Source organism: Pseudorasbora parva, chromosome 18, assembly GCF_024679245.1.
Source record: "Pseudorasbora parva isolate DD20220531a chromosome 18, ASM2467924v1, whole genome shotgun sequence".
Taxonomy (NCBI): Eukaryota; Metazoa; Chordata; class Actinopteri; order Cypriniformes; family Gobionidae; genus Pseudorasbora; species Pseudorasbora parva.
This window is the reverse complement of record NC_090189.1, coordinates 6,361,521-6,374,664: the sequence shown is the minus strand read 5'-3', so window position 1 is coordinate 6,374,664 and position 13,144 is coordinate 6,361,521. Positions and strand designations below refer to the sequence as shown.

Sequence of the window (13,144 nt, the reverse complement as noted above, 5' to 3'; positions counted from 1 at the left end):
GTTAAACGATATATCCTGATATAAAACATGACGATATGTATCGTTGATGGAAACGATATGATTCGCGATATAGAGTTGTTTTTATCAAGGGCTCAACTTGCTTTAGTAGGCCTGTTTATATATAATTCACCCAAACACAAATGAACAAATCAAAGCTACCACAAATGTAAACTCTGTCATCATGTACTCACCATGTCGTTTTTTTTTATTTAACAGTCAAACACAAATGAAGATATTCTTTATGAAACCTGAGGGATTTATGTCCCTCCATTTTTAAAGTCCATTCCTCTCAAACTTAAAAGATGCAAAGAATGTCATAAAGGCATGTAAAAATAACTAATCAAGTGTCTAATCCAAATCTTCTTTAGTCTTCAAGTCTTCTGAAGAGACACAATGGCTTTATGTGATGAATATATTTAACACGACGCACATACTGTAGTAAACACGGGACGTTCAAATGATTGCGTGACGCGTGAAGAGAACATGAGAGAGAGGAAATGCAGAATTAAAATTCTTGCATGAGCTAAACGTTTACAGTTTGAGAGCGGTCATTCTGATGAGCATTATTGCGATTAGAGCTGTGACGGATTGCATTGATCATCTGAAGTCCACGTGCTGCCAGACCGGCGCTCCTCAGTGAAAGCACAAACATCATTTAAAGTGACACTCCTCAAAGTCAAAACGCGCAAACACCGTTTAAAGCGGCACTCCTTAGTGAAAGCCCAAACATCATTTAAATCACCAGATCACTTTTAGTTTTAGTAGTATGATTATTCAAAGCATTTCAGATGGTTCATTCTTACAGACTGCATTCATAGCGGGAGAGGCAGGGCATAGCAGACAGGGGGAGAGATGCTGCCTGCAGTGAAAGCGTGAGCATGAGGGGAAAAAATTTAAGTTTAGAGTTTCAGTGACATTATTACATTAATAATCTTATTACATAGAATCATACAACGACTATACATAATGTATAATATTTGTGGGTCCTGATAATAAAACTAGGGCTGCACGTTTTCAAGTTTTTCATTAACCATTAACCGAGGCCCTTAGCGGTTAATACTCGGTTAACCATAGTGTGCGTCAGGGTTATTATTTTTAGTTTATTAATTTGACGACCGCCATCTCCGTAGTGAACGCGCCTATATAGAGAAATGCACATCATGGATTACATAATCAGAGAGAAGCCTATTTCTTTCCGTTTAAAATTGTTAAAAGACATTTCAAGCTTTCTTAAGATATATTTCATGTCTGTGAGGCCTACGCTGAGTTTCGTTAAATTAGGATGAGATGCGCTCCAGTTCACGAGCAATGCGAGTGGCCGCGAGGGCGCCTGCATGATCAGGGCATGTAGTAAAATATGCAGCCGAGAACGATTCACACAGCGTTTGACTCGTGCGGCTGAGCCTCTCCCGGCAGAGAGTTCAAGGATCTGTGGACTCGTCCCTTCAGCTCTGGCCATCTTGCTTTCAGTCCGCGATCAGCTTTTTTTGTTTTCTTCATTACAGTTAAAGTAACGTCTGCTTTTCGCTAGTCCCTCACAAGTTTCTCACATCAAACTTTCGTTATTCTGCTCCGTTAGGCAAAGCGCGCGCGGCTCCCGCTCTGCTTCTGCCCTAATGCGACTTATAGTCCAGTGCGACGTATGTTATTTTCCTCTTCATGACGCAATTGTTGACTGATGCGACTTATACTCCGGAGCGACTTATAGCCTGAAAAATGCGGTAAGCACTGCATTGCAATACTTACATTTTGCCCCGTCACTCTTAATTTTAAAGTGCTCCTACGCTCCACTTTTCTTTGCCCGCTTCATGTTAGAAACTAAGCTGGTCATGACTTCTTCTTGTGGATATTACAAATGTCTGGGAGCGCTCTGGCGGTCTCTAGGGGTGCAAAAATATATTACAACTAAATTCAAAGCATGTCATTGACGCCACTTAACCGAGCAAAATGTTTCACTCGGTTACGCAATTTTTAACGGTTAATCGGTTAACCATGGACACCCCTAAATAAAACACAAATAAGAATATTATATCATAATAAAAAAGTACCAAAAAAGAAAACCTTTTTTTTTTTTGTGGCTTTAAATATTGGGATACATATCGTATCGTGAGTTCAGTATCGAGATACATATCGAATCATGACACGAGTGCATCGTTACACCCTTACACTGAACCCATTGTACGGCAGCAAAATTCTGTGATGATTACGCAGGAATGAGAGAATAGTTCATAGCCGTTCATAGCCATATCGGTCTAGAAATTCCCAACTTTTTATTTTCTGTTAGTCTTAGTACATGGTGAGTACAGAGTCTACAGAAGAGTCAAGTTTTAAATAGGAAAAATATTATAAGTCTTTATATGTTATAAGTCTTTGGTCATTTTTGAGCCTGATGTTAATGAGCTAATCCAATTCAATGATGTAAGCTTTGTTAAAAGTGCTACCGCCAGGTACAGAGATCGGCTGAATTGATTCAAACGCTGTAAAAATTAACTGTTTAACTTTAAGGGACTTGGAAAATAAGCCAATTTTCAAAAAAGTGGAGTGTTCTTTTAAAGCGTTAAACATTGTAGCCAATCACAGACATAGCCTATTTGTTGAGCACATGAACATGATGGCCAATCAGAGACTAGTCTCGTGTAGCCACACCTTCAGACTGACGGCAGAAGGTCTGGACTTTCGCAGCTTTCATTGGTTCAAAGTTGGTTTTGTTCTGGGTCATGTTTAGGGGCGTTAAAATTTAAAGTCAGTGTCCCTGCAATAACAGACCAGGCGTGCATCTATAAATGGTTTATTCAAGAATGCGAACTTCACATATTTTTGAAAATATTGAGCATGTAAACACTATGGCCAAGAATTGTGAGAATCGCTGGTATCGTCACATTTAAGACATTTGACAACACTATTAGGCTTTGTCCCAAATGCCACACGTTCTTTTTTGTTTTTACTGTAAGCTTATCTTCTTTTTCATATTATGAATAATTTTTTTATAATAATTTTATCTTTCATGGTAATAACTTAATACTTTTTTAATTTTGTGCTACTGTTTATTTTGAAAAGCACTTTGTAAACTATTTTAAAAGGACATTTACTTATTTTTGCATACTTGCGGTCTAGTAGTTTTCACCTATGCATATCCGTAACTAAGGTGACATTTTAGGTTTCATGTATCTTACACAGCCCACACAAACCTGCTTTCTTTTGTCTGCCCTTTCCAAAACAACATTTGACCTTAAATACGCTCTGTTCAGGCGGCCTTTACAACACAAATAAACCCTTGTTCTTCTGACAATCATCTCCACATCACAGTGGGGTGTCACACCTGCCTAACACTTTGGGTTTGTTCTGCATGTGCTCAGGGAAGTTTGCAGCAGTTATGTTTGCGTTAATCTGATTTTCTGTTTTCATCTCGGCTATATTCAACGCTAATCTTGTTACTGTCTAAAATAAGCTTTCATTCTGTGAATACTTGATAGCTGTGGAATCTGAAATCATCTGTAGCCCTGAAGGAGCGCAGCACCGAAAGAGGTCAAACCCAAACGAGCTGTCTGGGTTGAGTTTGCTGCTTTAGAATCGGGTCGCCGAATGTGAGCAGCCACATATGGAGTTATGTGATGTAAACGTTAGTTTCTAGAGTTTATCTTCTGGTTAAAGTGCATCATCAACAGATTAATGCTTAACTTTGGCTCCATCCCAATTTGCATACCTTGTGATGCACTAATGGATATGCACTTCGCTGGTGATGGTGAAAGTGCATATGTTAGACTAAACCACTATTACATTGTTAAATTGTGAAATGATACCACAAACGTCAGCATTATTTTATTTAATTACCCCCAAAATCATTATTACTTTTATGCTCTTAAAAAAAAAACATTACAAAAAAACTTTAAAAACATTACAGAACACATGTTAATGTTAATTTTACCCAGCAAATTGGGTTATTTAACCCAGCATAATAGGTTGATTATTTTTTACTATAATACTAGCTCATTTGCTTTACTTAATACATTAATTAATGCCTATGAATTAATTTAAACCCTTCTAAACTGGCTTGCATGATAATTCCTTTATTTTCGATCTTTTACAGTACTGAATATTTGATATAGTTTTTAATACATTTTGCCAACATTTAAAGGTCCCGTTCTTCGCGATTCCATCTTTCAAACTTTAGTTAGTGTGTAACGTTGCTGTTAGAGCATAAATAATACCTGTAAAATTATAAAGCTCAAAGTTCAATGCCAAGCGAGATATTTTATTTAACAGAAGTTCCCTTTCAAAGCCTACAGTGAACGGCCGGTTTGGACTACACCCCTGCACTTCCTTCAGGAATGACGTCACTAGAGCCGTTTGTAGACTAACGCTCCGCCCACAAGAACACGCAAAATAGGGGGCGTGGTCTCATTGCTCTCCCACGTGGAGAAGAGCGCGCATTCAGCGCTGGCATCTCCCCGTTATGGTAAGAGGCGGGACCTTTCCGGGCAAAGTGCTCTAAGCTGCTGTCCAATCACAACACGGGAAGCGCTGGCCCAATCAGAACTCGTTACGTGTTTCTAAAGGAGGGACTTCATTGAACAAGGAAATCATCAGGCCGTTTTTAGGACAGAGGAAACAGAGCTGTACAGATAAGTCAATTGTGTGAAAAATACTGTGTTTTTACACGCGAAACATGAACTCATGTTATATTGCACACTGTAAACATAATCAAAGCTTCGAAAACACGCGGAGAACGGGACCTTTAAGCTTGTTTAACAAATATTAGAAGTAAAAATTAAACATTTAAAAGTAATTAAATTGTTGTTTAGGTGACTGTCTATTGGTTTGCATAAAATCAAGCACAATAACAAATTTATAAATAAAATAATAAAATGTGTATATAAACCAGTAATTTACCCGAAGACATGCTCTCATGCAGGCATGCACTGCTCTCTTTAGACAAAAACTGCCCACACACTGGGTGGTTACATCTGACCTAGGATCTGGATTACACAAAAACTATCCAAGCACTAAAAAAAGACTCATTTATTTTTCATCCTGCTGCCTACTATTTATATTTTTGTGCCATATCTTGAGAATGCGAAGCGTTAGTGTGCTGATTACCTAGATATTATTCCTGTGTGCGTCTGAATGTTTAGACACACTTAAAATACTTTCTAGGCAAGCAGCTCACTAGGTTTTTAGTCACAGCCACAGACGGGGAACATGCGTTTATGTCAGGTGATAATAATAATAATAATTTAGTACATTTCTTTTCTGGGTACTCAAAGCGCTTTACATAGAAGATAGGAATCTCCTCAACCACCACTGATTTGCATCATCCACCTGGATAATATGACGGCAGCCATATTGCGCCAGAACGGCCACAACTCACACCAGCTGATTGGTGGAGAGGAGACCGAGTGATGAAGCCAATCAGTGTATGGGGATGATTAGGAGGCCATGATGGACAGAGGCCAATGGGCAAATTTGTCCAGGATGCCGGGGTTACACCCTACTCTCTTATCATCAGACATCACTATCTCAGTGTTTATATGATGACAGATTACTGAAGACAGTGTCTTCCTGCTGCTACAAATGTGTGTATTTGTGTGTGCGACTATCCCATTAAACATTTATCATTATACAGACTGAAATATTCATGGCTCTGGAGTCCTGACAGTTCAGCAGCCGTATGAAACGGATCCGCCTCAGGACCTGAGCGCTGCATACCGGGGCTGCTATGGAAACAAGGGACTATTTTAGTGTGTGTGTGTGTGTGTGTGTGTGTGTGTGTGTGTGTGTGTGTGTGTGTGTGTGTGTGTGTGTGTGTGTGTGTGTGTGTGTGTGTGTGTGTGTGTGTGTGTGTGTGTGTGTGTGTGTGTGTGTGTGGTATTGTAGTTGACGTTCTTTGGACCTTGTGCGTTAAATGAATCTGCTTTAGTCAGTGAGGGAATAGTGAGCTATCTTTCTAAAGAAACACATGAGTTTAATACAGTCTCTTCTCTGCTGTAAATTAAAGCTAGTATACTTCATACTTCACAGAACTTCTAAATATATAAAGTAGTATATGAAACGATATGCAAGGAAAAGTGTTTTGAAATGGGTACGGTATGCCAGGCTGTGTAACACGTCATTCGTAACACTGAAGTAGAGTTAATATTAATAATGTTGTCGTCGTTTACTTACCCTTGAGTTATTCCAAACATGTTTGAGTTTCTTCTGTTGAACACAAAAGATGATGTTTTAATGAATGTTGGTAATCAAGCAGTTGACGGCGCCCAAATTACGATGGACGGCAATTCTATGGTTACACACATACTTTCAAAAATTTCTTCATTTGTGTTCAACAGAAGAAAGTCATGCAGTTTTGAATTAACCCACGGGTGAGTAAATGATGACAGAATGGGTGAGCCGTCCCTTGAAGTTTATCACATTGTGTGATACAGTATTTCATTTTGGTTCTGTTGTACTGGCAATACTTGGCAAATGATCATTCATTTTTTGCCGCCCATTCTTATCAATGCAAAAACATCATTATTGAGCATTAACAATAATAATAATGCATGTTTTTATTGTTGCAGAAATAAAACAATATTTATATTCTGCATATTTGTTGTTATTATTAATAATACATATAATAAATAATATTATTGAAAAAAAGATTTGTTGTTGTTAATAATAATCATTATAATTTAGCTAAATTATTTATTTATTTTACTGTTGATGATAGTAATAGTAGTAGTAATAATAATAATGTCATATAACCAATATGTAGAATTTGAAATGTTGTATAATAATAATTAAATGTAATAATTAATTATTAAAATATATTTTATTATTTTTATGTATTTATTCTTCTTCTTCTTCATATTATTATTAGGGCCGGGACTCGATTAAAAAAATTAATCTAATTAATTAGAGGCTTTGTAATTAATTAATCGTAATTAATCGCATTTTAATTGCATATAAATATTTGACCTGAGAACAATGAGAAGTCATTTTTCACATGGATTTTTAGTATACCATTGAATAATGACTGAATACATAAGCTTAATCAACAAAATATTGTTTATTTATTTCAGTCCAGCAGACCAGTGCAATGTTTGCCATTAAGTGTAGCAAAAGCATATTTGTGATATTTGAGGCTCGATGTGCGGCGGTGATACGCTAACTCCTTGTTGTATAGCTCAAACACAACCATGCTCTTGACGACGCTTCCATTCTTTCGTTTTTTAAAACAAAATTTCCCATCCACGGGGCCGAGCAAAGCGGTCTCATCAGCTTCTTCGTTCATGTTCACTCATGGTTTGTTGTTGTGGTTGTCGTGACTCCGGAGCTCCGGAGCGCTAGTTGGTGTTCCAGTATAATCGGTCCGTCGAAACTCATTCATTGAAAAACGTTCCGCGGTGCAAAAATAAGTGTGGTTAATTTTTTTTTTTTTTTTTTTTTTGCGTAATTAATTAACGCGTTAAAGTCACGTAATTAATTAATCTTAATTAAGGCGTTAAAGTCCCGGCCCTAATTATTATTAATTATAATCACCACAATAATAACATTAATAATAATAATAAATGTGTTTTGTATTATTGCAAACTAATGGTTAAAGCATAATTGTTGTTATTATTAATAATAATTAATTAACCGAATAGTTTTAATTATTTATGGATGTATTGTTAATAATAATAATTATAATTGTGCAAAATTGTTTTAATACATTGATGATAATAATAGTAAAAATAATAAGTGTAATGGTTGAAGCAGAAATAAAACAATCGGTATGTTTACATGCACACCAGTAAACTGATAACTCAAAAAAATCAGCTTATTGAAAAAATCAGTTTTCCCCGTTTACATGCAAACCAGTAAACGGACAATGCAAGTAAACTGCGTTTACATGACTTTATTAATAAGCCGGGTTAATTCCTTGTAGTGATGTCAAAAATAGTGTCTGGAGTTTTTCAAATGTTACGTCAGTTGTGATGTTAAATAAAGCGTGCGCCGTGTCAGCAGGAGATTTTCGTCTCATATTATCCCTCATGCAGTTCCAGATGCAGCGTTCTGACTGAACCTCTTCTATTTCTGCTGCATGAGAACACATCTTTACAATTTTCTAGGTCTTAAAACAGTCTGCGTTTGCGATATATGTCCTTATTTCATGCAAAACGCTAGCTCGCTCTGTGTGGATGCGTTTAAATCTGCTGTAAGTTTGCGTTCTTGTCCCCTATCACACATGCGCACTTCAATAACCCGACAGAAAGCAGGTTAATGCATTTACATGCAGAGCAAAATTGGGGTAAGAGGCAAAAAACGACCTGTCCCGACCGGTTTATGCTTACGCCGTTTATGACATTACACCGATAAAAGAAAACGGGTTACCGCGTTTACATAACCATGTTCATTGTCAGCTTATTAGGCATAATCGGCTTAAGAACGTGCATGTAAATGCACCCAATGTCAGAGATAACAATTTAAAAATATAGTTTTATAGTAATATTATTTTTATTTTATTTTCTGTTGTTGATTAATAATAATAATCGCAATAATATTCATAATATTAATGAGTGTGTTTTGTATTGTTGCCGTCATGGTTAAATCATAAAAGCATAATTGAAACTATATTAAATAATGTATATTGGTAGCCTGACCTGGTCATACTCAATTCTAGTCAGAATATGAGTCTTATGCTCCATTGGGCTGAGATTATGGGGTGTGTTTCAACTGAACCAGGAAAGACCTCGATTGGATAGACCTACAACCAATCAGAGCAACAAAGCGACGTCAACAGATCTCAACTGCACTGTGTTGCCAAGTCCGCGTTTTTTCCCCCGGATTGTTTTCTATTTCTGCGGGTTGAAGCAACTATTATGGGATATATAGACCCATCAGTGTGAAATTTAGCAGGCAATCTTGCCAAAATAACACACATTTTACCCCCAAAACGTAATTTTTTCCCCAGAGAACCCCCCCGAGAAGCTATTGTTTAGGGCTAGTAGTTGGCGGGTTTAGTTGTAAAAACTTGGCAACCCTGTCTGCACGAGCGCTGAAATCAGGCTGGAATTAGAGTTTAGATTCTCTACCCGAGCCCGAACCCGAACCTGACCCGAACCGACCCACGGGCCGGGTCGGGCTGAGATTTCCCTGCACTATCCTCGGGTCGGGTAGGGCCGGGCCCGTGATCAAGCGTTTTTTTTTTTTAATCATTAGCCTACATTACTAGTCTAATTGGGTGGACAGAAAGCTATGCTATAATCAGAAATTATATGTATATTTAGCAAAGTAAGAACTAATACAACAACTAAGAAACAAATGTGTAGGCTACAATGTTGCACAAATCAGGATTAGTGTAAAAATGTGTGTTAAACTCACAGCTCGAGCAGTGATGGAGCGCAGCATTATAAACAGAAACGCTCTGAGTCAAGAGCTGCTCACGTCAACACTGCACTTTGCTTAATTAAATATCTTCGAATCGTTTCGTTTAAAAGTGGTCATTTCAAGCTTTCTATACGCATATTTGTCATGTCTGTGAGGCGAGAAGTCTGCTGAGTTTGGGTTTATTTATGAGACGCGCGCTCCAGTTCATGAGATGAAATGAAAGCAATCACTCCCACGACTTCACCTCGCGATTATAGTCTGCTATTTGCTTTTTATTTATTAAATCCAGGCAATTGCCCCAAGAAACCTTTTTTTAAAATTAAGATACAATTTAAACAAAACGAAATAAATGCTTTCTACAAAACAAAACTTAATATTAAACTAAATATAACCACCAAAATCATTTCTGACCCACTCGCATCTTTTCACTCATCATAATCAGATGAAATATGTAAAAATAATATTATAATATTTAAACATAAATATGAAGGAAAAAACACATTGTTTAATGGCTAGAACAAAGTAAGCTACAGATAAATGTCTGAGCTGGATTTGAGCAAACATCAGTTTACCGGTGAGCGGATCATGAGCGCGCCTGCGGATTATTGAGCGGAGTCCAGTCAACTTTATTTATAGCCTATAGCGCTTTTACAATGATGATTGTTTCAAAGCAGCTTCAAAGTGTTAAACATGAAAATATTGCAACAAAATGTTATTTGGCTGTACAGTCGCTGTGGAGAAAACTGAAAACTAAATGTAGTTTTATCATGAGCCTCACCAGTCCGTTTCGCTGCGCTTTGCTCATTACAGGCTCGTTCTCGTCAAAACGCCCACCTATTGAACAATGGTCGGGTTTAAATCGGGCTCGGGCTCATAATTACAGTTAATGTGTCGGGCCGGGCCGAGCTCGGACACAACGTGCACGGGCTCGGGTAGGGTCGGGCTTGATTTTTTGAGCCCGATCTAACCTCTAGCTGGAATACACGATCTTTGCCGGTGTTGTAAAAAAATAAAATTATGTAATGATACACAGAGTACTTACCCAACATGATCATCATCTTTGAGATAAATAGTGAAGGTGAATGCAGACACAAACAAGCTCTCCGTTTAGGATTTGAACAAATATAATCCAAGCCCCTTTGATGACGTGATGATTACGGTACTGTTGATCATCTGTCCGTCATCGTCTAAAGCCCGTCCTGATGATTTCATTGGTCTGAACAGTTTCTGTTCGGGGATAATTACTCCTCTATGGAGCAAGGCCAGACCGAACTGCCCGACCTAAAAAAATTGTGGGCGGGGCTAAGTTTGGCTGGCATCTAGGCTAGTATATTGGTTGTCAGATATTAAAAATAACTGGTATTGGTTCTAGAGAGGCAATATTGGTCGACCTCTCGTAATCTTTGCTCTGAACCAGGGTTGATCTCTCCCACTCATCTATTTATAGCTTTTGCTCTGCGTAAATTACTGGAATCAGGCTGGAGAAAATTACAGGCTCCATCTGATATTCCTGATGTTCTGGCTGTGGAAACGGAGGACAGAATGTGTAGTATTTCCTCTGTGAAGCGTGACATAAAGAGTTGCTCGGCTTGTGTGTTTGCTCTCTCTCTCTCTTTGTTCTTCTGAGCTTTAATCTGATACAGACTCAGCACCATAGGATGTCAGGATTAGTTCGGCTTTCTCCGGAGTTCTCCAACATCTGTGTGACTTTAGTCAAGATAACGTGCCCTTATCAGCAGCACGTGATGGCAAAGTTGACGTTTGTTTAGTGCTGGTTTTATGGTTGTTTTACAGCAGCAGTTAAGCTGTTGCAGAGTTGAGTAGTGTTCATGTGGGTGGTCGTATCGTATGTTTAGGTCTTCTACTCTGCAGCTGATGTGTGTAAATAAGACGAGCCAAACAACTGTACTGCTACCATGAAAATAAAAGTATTTTTATCCTCAGTAACCACACTGTTCAGTTTCATAAAGCCAAACCAAACACCAGAAAGCGCTTTATTTGATAAGTGCGATCACAAGACACATGAGGAATTTGCTTTGGTTTGCAGGAGCTCTGAGCACTTGGATAAAATTCAAGAAGATGCATAACAAGTAGAGTCACAAAGCCTCGTTTGAGCCTCAGACATTGTTTAAAAAAATATTCTTGTAAATGACAAATACTTTATTATAAGTATTTGACAAATAAGGCTGTTTCCTCTGTGTGTTTTCTGCAGGATCCATCAGTGACACAAGTAACGCGGACTGCCCCACCTGGCCTGGAGGAGTATAACCCTTTCACAGACTCGAAGCCGGTGAGACGCCCAGGACACAAACTGGCACTAATGTAGAGTTCACACTGTTCGATTTTAGGCCTGATTTTCACTCACTGACAGGTTTTGCAAAATCATAGGCAAATTGGTGCTCGTTCACACAGTGTGAATTACCAAAGACGCGATTGCCGAGGCCAGTGGCATGCTAAATATCTGGACCTATCTGCGAAATCCTGAAAAATCCTGCAGTGTGAAATAGGGCTGGGTAAAAAAATACAGATTTCTCGATTTTAATTGATTCTCATTTTCACCAACCGATATTGATTCTTATATCCCAAGAATCGATTAGTAATCCTGTTTTTAGTTGATAAATGAACAAAACATTGTAGTGTGCCTCCCATCCAATAAATTGCAATAATCTTTGTATTTTGTTACTATTCGTATGAAAAAAGTCTTTTTACGTCCATTTTAGTTTATGATATTCAAAAACATAAATACCATTTTGGCACTGTGACGTGAGATCGCTCTGGCTCAGCTCAAGAGAAGTGACAGTGCGGAGCTCACATTAACTCAAAATAAACATGAATGAGCATCTGAAAGTGTGTTAAAATATACAGTACAACTTACCCAAATCTGTATTATGTCTTATGTAATCGTTCAGTGTTTTAACTGGGGAAAGACGTCAATAAAACAGCTTATCAATGTGTCACGTAATGTCACATTTACCTCAGAAAACCATATCCAGTGTTCATAAACTCATTAGTCAGATAGAAAAATTTACTCTAGAGCAGCATTTTGATAAATATATGCTCCATATTCATTTTTTAATGTTCTTTAATATTTAATACATGTTTGAATTAATCTGGCAAGTTTTTATAACAGCCACCAATATTATAACATTATTATTATTTTTGAAAAAAACATAATCGAGTGTAATTTAAGTGTTTGTATACAATTCAGTTAATTATTACCTTTAATATTACAGTAGGCTAGGCATGCGCGGTATACCGTTACTGGAAAAATACCAGTATGTATTTTATTTAAAACGGTACGATATCATGATTTTGCATGATTTCACCGTTAGAGGGCAGCGCGCTACCCAAACTGACCTGAAATAACCGGCAAATGTGACAACAACATAGACGAACAAAATGGATAAAGCAATAAAGCAGTTGAATCTCACTCAAGATGCCCAAAACGAATTAATAAAGAGAGGAGTAGAAGTGAATTTTGTAATTACATTGCTTATAAAACTGATGAAGAACCATCAAACCTAGCCAAGAAGCATCTGTCACTATTCTGACTTTAAGACTTCTTAAGAGTTCGACAGGTCAGTGAATCATTCAAACCATCTCATTTAGACATTTATGTTCTTTTTACACTGATCAACGCACACACATAGCCTAACATAAGAGAGAATATCGCAAAATCTCCAGCTTTCGTTTCAACCAATGACATTTAGATCTCATAACATTTCCATGTGTACTATTGCACCATTTGTGTGCATGTGAATCAACACAACCAACTGTGTGTATGTGAATACTCACA

At 37.6% G+C, this 13,144-nt stretch overlaps 1 protein-coding gene across 2 annotated transcripts in view; it reads left to right on the top strand.

Annotated features, from left to right (window-relative positions):
• The window catches only part of scamp1 (secretory carrier membrane protein 1), a 212,033-nt gene that overhangs the window by 7,965 nt on the left and 190,924 nt on the right, over positions 1-13,144 (top strand). For both annotated transcript variants that reach the window (XR_010898975.1, XM_067423747.1), the window contains exon 2: positions 11,561-11,638. Coding sequence is in view for 1 of the 2 variants with exons in the window: in XM_067423747.1 (XP_067279848.1) it covers positions 11,561-11,638 (78 nt within the window). In the remaining variant the exon portion in view is untranslated. The remainder of the gene's footprint in view (positions 1-11,560; positions 11,639-13,144) is intronic.